The sequence below is a fragment of the Bos javanicus genome, chromosome 7, assembly GCF_032452875.1.
Source record: "Bos javanicus breed banteng chromosome 7, ARS-OSU_banteng_1.0, whole genome shotgun sequence".
Lineage (NCBI taxonomy): Eukaryota > Metazoa > Chordata > Mammalia > Artiodactyla > Bovidae > Bos > Bos javanicus.
In genome coordinates this window covers 80,135,312-80,140,596 of record NC_083874.1, presented here as the reverse complement: position 1 = coordinate 80,140,596, position 5,285 = coordinate 80,135,312, and the positions used below count along the sequence as shown (strand labels likewise).

Genomic DNA, 5,285 nt, shown 5'->3' with positions numbered 1-5,285 from the left:
TGGAGAAAGGGCTTTTGGAGTTAGACTCCTGTGGGTTTGGTTTCTGGCTGTGAGTCTTACTGGAGGATCTGAAGCGAGTCATGTCATCTCTCCGAACTTCAGTTTCCTCATCTGTTAAATAGAAATGATCCTGGCTTTTCATGGTTTTAATGAAGAGTTCACACTGTTTATGGAAATGCCTGGATTGGGGTCTTGCAGACATTTACTCTATTCACCCTCTTCTTCCTGAGTCAGTCTGGCCAACAAATCTGAACGGTAGCTCTCCCCCTGCATTGTAGCTCGTGTGTGTGTGTGTGAGTGAATGATAGGGAAGTGGAGAGGAGGAGCAGAAGGGTGGCCATTTAAAAATCTGATTTATCTTCTTCCTGTGTGAAGGAAGTGTATCCTCAGAAAACGCAGACCACCCATAGTCTCTGTACGAGCACACCTTTAGGAAGGTGGACCCGCTTTCCAAATGATGCGTTAGGGACCAGTCATTCCCGGATGAAATATCCAGGACTTTGGCAATTGGCAGTGGGGAGTTCTTGAATGGATGAGTGAACGAATAAATAAAAGCCCTTTTAAAAGCCTGATTTAGAACATTCACAGCTCTCCTGGGGTTGTTCACTCTCCTGCTCCCTTTGGGCTGGTGTGGAGAGCCAGAGTTGATGTACTGAACTTCAGGATCTGCAGGAACTGCCTCTCAGAGACAGATACTTTCTGAGAGTCATTTTCCTGGTATTTCTCAGGCCCTTGGTGATGCCACTTTGGAAGTGTTATGCCTTGCACTGGGAATACTGTGTTAGGTGGACTCACAGTCTACCTTCATACCCTGTATTACTATTTTGAAATCTAAGAAAAGGGGGAATTCTCTGGTGGTTCAGTGGTTAGGACTCCACACTCTCACTGCTGAGGGCCCAGGTTTAATCCCTAGCCACAGAACTAAGATTCCCACCAGCCATGTGGCATGGCCAAAAAAAGGTAAAGGGTGGCATCAGGAGGGAGAGAAAGAACACAGAGGAGTCAAGAGAGTCCTAATCCATGTCTTTGTGTTAGGACTTGTACGGTCTCTTTAGCATGGGCCCTGTCGGGGAGAGGTAAGATCCTACTGGTGTACAAGAAATAGCAATGGATTATGAGCTCCAAAGACTGGCAATTGAGTTCCATCTGGCTGTGCAAATTTGAGCAACCAGTTTACCTTCAGAAGCTCTGTTGCCTCTTGTGTAAAAGGGTAATGGTAACAAAGCCATCCTGGGCTGGCGTTCTCACTGTACACACTGTGTGCTCAGTCACTCAGTTGTGTCCAACTCCTTGCCACCTCATGGACTGTAGTCTGCTAGGCTCCTCTGTCCATGAAATTTTCCAGGTAAGAATACTCATGTGGGTTGCTGTTCCCTTCTCCAGGGGATGGTCCTGACCCAGGGATTGAACCCAGGTCTCCTACACTGGCAGGCAGATTCTTTACCACTGAGCCACCTAAGAAGCCCCATTACACATACCAGCAAATGCAAAAGATCTTATTTGAAGAGGAAAGTTGTTTAGTTGCTTAGTCATATCTGACTCTTTTGTAACCCCATGGACTGTAGCCTACCAGGCTCCTCTGTTCTTGGGATTTCCCAGGCAAGAATACCAAACTGGACGGCCATTTTCTTCTCCAGGGGATATTCCAGACTGAGGGACTGAACCCACGTCTCCTGCATTGGTAGGCGGATTCTTTAACAGTGAGCCACCAGGGAAGCCTGAAGAGAAAAGTATTGACTATTTATTATGATTAGAACTCTGGCTTGGAGTCAGACAGATGGGCTGTGTTAGTCCCAGTGCCACTCCCTGGAGTCAGGCTTGGTCACCTGATGTGTCAACGTGTAGGAAGTGCTCCAGCTGCCCCCCCACCCCCGCCTTCCAAAGATGATTTTATAAGCCCATTTCCCCAGCCCCTGTGATGAGGAAGTACATGTGAAGAGGGGCCCTGAACAGTCAGGATTTTGAGTGGCTGGAGTAAGCACAGTCCCCAAGTTGTTACTCCTTTATGGACCCCTTTCACCAGGTATCTTAGCTATTTTAGGGTTTGGTGGATTTGGAGATGTGGGGATAACTCAGTGTGGCCTCACTGATACACCTGGGTACTGTTTCTTTATATCATTTAATAGAAAAACAGTGCACGAAGAAAACGAATGGTAACACGGAGCACAGTACAGTCTTGGGCACATCTCAGGGACAGCCCGAGCTGGGTGGCTACTTGCCGCTGCTCTTAGGAAGAGGCCGATAGACCCCGACCACCACAGCGTGGTCCCTTTCGTAGGGCTCCAGAGTCAGCTGCTCTTGAGGCTTTAAATTCTCCTGCTGCAGCTTCCTCACCTCAGAGGCGAACACCGCCTCCGCGGACGCAGTGGAGTCTATGCAGTTGGCCTTGATGGAGATGAGGAAGTGGCCCCCGTTGCGCAGGAAGGTGTGGGCGTTCAGAGCCACGATGCGGGACTGGTCCGGCTGTGCCACGTCGGCGAAGATCACGTCCACCATGCCGATGAGCATGCGGTACTTGAGCGGGTGCCGTGCATCTTCGAGGACCGGGATGATGTTGGTTCGCTTCTTGGCCACGTTGACGAGATCCCGGCCAGCGCGGTGGGAGAACTCAACGGCGTAGACCAGGCCGTCCGGGCCGATGATGTCGGAGACGTGGGACACGGTGGTCCCCGAGGCGGCACCCAGATACAGCACTTTGGACTTGGGCTTGATGTGAATCTGGTCGACCCCGCCCAGGATGGCCGCGGCCAGCTTGGAGCGGAAGGGGTTCCACGTGCGGTATTCCAGCTTCTCGCCGCCCTCGGTCACCGTGACCCGCCGCTCGCCGTACACCGACTGGCCCGGCACCATGTTCAGCGTGACCAGCGCGTCCTCCGCCCCGCGGTAGATAAAGACGCCCTCGTGCCGGTGCGGTTCCACCGACACCGTCAAAACGCTCTTCCTGCGGCGGTTCTTGTTCTTGGCCACGCCGCGCAGCTGCCCGCCGCCTCCGCGGTCCCCCCGGCCGTCTCCTCCGGCGCCACCGCGCCCCCGGCCCCGGCCGCCACCGAAGCCGCGCGTCCGCGCCCCGAAGCCGCCCTTGCCTCCCGGGCCGCCGCCGTCGCCTCCTGCTCCCTTGCCCGCTCCGCCTCCGCCCCCGCGCCCTCCGCCCCAGCCGCCACCCCCACGGCCGCCAGACCCGCCACGACGCAAGCCCACCGCAGACTTCATGGTGCGCCCTGGGCGCTCCGGGACCGGGTCGGGGTGGGGGTGGCTGGCGGCGGTTGTCAGGGGTTACCGATGGCTTGCAGCTGTTCTCAGGGACTGCCAGTACCTGGGCGTGGTTGTCAGGGGTCACCTGTGGCAGAGATGTTTTCAGGGGTCACGGGAGGTTCCAGGAGGTGGTCCTGATGCCGGAGGAAGGTTAGCAGCAGCGGTTGCCTGCTGGCTTAGCCGCCGCAGGCTTCAGGGGCGAGGTGGGCGCGGGCGGTGGGGACCAGCTCTGCCGCAGTGCCCGCATCCCTGGAGCCGCCCTTTGACGCAGCGATGGGCGTCATTGCATCACACTCGCTATGGCGACCCGGTAGCCCCGAAAGCCCCTCTTCCCAGCCCTCTCCAGCTGCTTGCTCCCCTGTAGGCGTCCCTTTCTCTCTTCCCCAGCTCTGCTTTCTCAGGGACCCCTGGCAGTTCTCCAGGGGTGTAAGAAAGGGGAAATCTCCTTGGCAGGAGAGAGGGAGACAAACATCGGTTTCTGTCCCTACTCTGCCACTCGCTTCCTGTGTAGTCTCGGAAAGCTTTATCTGACCTTCTCTGAGCGTCTTCTCTGAACTTGAGTAAGTGTCTTGACATCCCTGGGTCTCATTATTCCTTCTGTAAAGCAGAACCTACCTCAAAGGTTTGTTTTGAAGCACCACATACCCTTGCCTCAGCTATGGTATGTGTTAAGTGCTCTATATAAGCACTAGCATTTTCTTAAAATCTTTAAAAAATTTACGATTTATTTTATTTTTGGCCGTGCTGGGTCTTCATTGCTTTGCTGCTTTGCGAGGGCTTTCTCTAGTTGCAGTGAGCAGTGGCTTCTCTTGTTGCTGAGCACAGGCTGTAGACACTATGGGGGCATCAGTAGTTACTGCAGACCCGGTCTTAAGCGTGCGGCCTCAGTTGTGGCACGTGGGTATAGCTGCTCCCAGGTATGTGGAATCTTCCCCAATCAGGGATTGAACCTGAATCCCCTGCACTAGCAGACGAATTCCCATCCACTGTGTCACCAGGGAAGTCCAGCATTAGCATTTTTTTTTTAAATAAAAACTTTTGGCCGCACCACACAGCTTGCAGGATCTCAGTTTCCTGACCGGGGAGGGCATCCAGGCCACTGCAGTGAAAGTGTGGCATCCTAAGCACTAGATCACCAGAGAACTCCCTGTTTAGTTTCTCAGTGTACTGGGTTGGCCAAAAAGTTCATTTGGGTTTTTCAGTAAAGTAGAAAATCTAAATCCATTTTGTGGCCAACTCAATATTTCTTTTGGTCAATTTTTAATTGAACTGTATTGCTGGTAGTGCTTTAGCGACCTAGACATGGCTCTGACCCTCTTTTACGAGGTTGATGGAAATGCTCCTTGGTACAGCTGTCAAATCCTTAAACAACATACCTGTACTTCCACTTAGTTATTCCACTTGGAAGTTTTTATCCTAGAGGGATGATTCCAACAAGAAGTGATGGTAAGTAGAAGCAGAGGGGTGAGGCTGGTGATGGTGGTGTGATGATCATCATTGTCATGGAAGTGTTGGTGGAGGTGATGAAGCAGCCTAATCTAAGAGCTGTTTAGAAGATAGAATCCACAGGACTTTCTGCTAGAAAGGACATAGGAAGTCAAAAAGAGGACAATTCCAAGCCAGGGATTGCCAAAGGAATAGTGGCTCCCCTGGTGTGATTAATAGCCTGCAAGCTACAGCCCTGGTTTCTCTCTATTTAGCTCCGCTCTTTTCCATCAGCTGTGCTAAATCCTAAAACCTGTTCTGAGAATATAAGATAACAAGAAAGTATAGACTCTTCAGCATGAATGGGGACACGTAGGCCAGAGTCCTAAATCCTTTAACACATTGTCTGGAATCACTTCAGTTTTGTCCACCTCTTTGCAACCCTATGAACTGTAGCCCTCCAGGCTCCTCTGCCCATGGGATTCCCAAGGCAACAGTACTGGAGTGGGTTGCCATGCCCTCCTCTAGGGATCTTCCCAACCCAGGGATCGAACCTGCGTCTTTAATGTCTCCTTCATTCGACAGCACCACCTGGGAAGCCCCTATAA

The 5,285-nt window shown here is 52.5% G+C and overlaps 1 protein-coding gene across 1 annotated transcript; it reads right to left on the bottom strand.

The window, feature by feature from the left end:
* Positions 1 to 1,723: 1,723 nt before the first annotated feature.
* On the bottom strand, positions 1,724 to 3,969 carry FBLL1 (fibrillarin like 1). The gene has a single exon (XM_061424281.1). It carries the CDS (start codon positions 3,208 to 3,210, stop codon positions 2,212 to 2,214), a length of 999 nt encoding a protein of 332 aa, XP_061280265.1. The 5' UTR covers positions 3,211 to 3,969; the 3' UTR covers positions 1,724 to 2,211.
* Between the last annotated feature and the right edge of the window lie 1,316 nt (positions 3,970 to 5,285).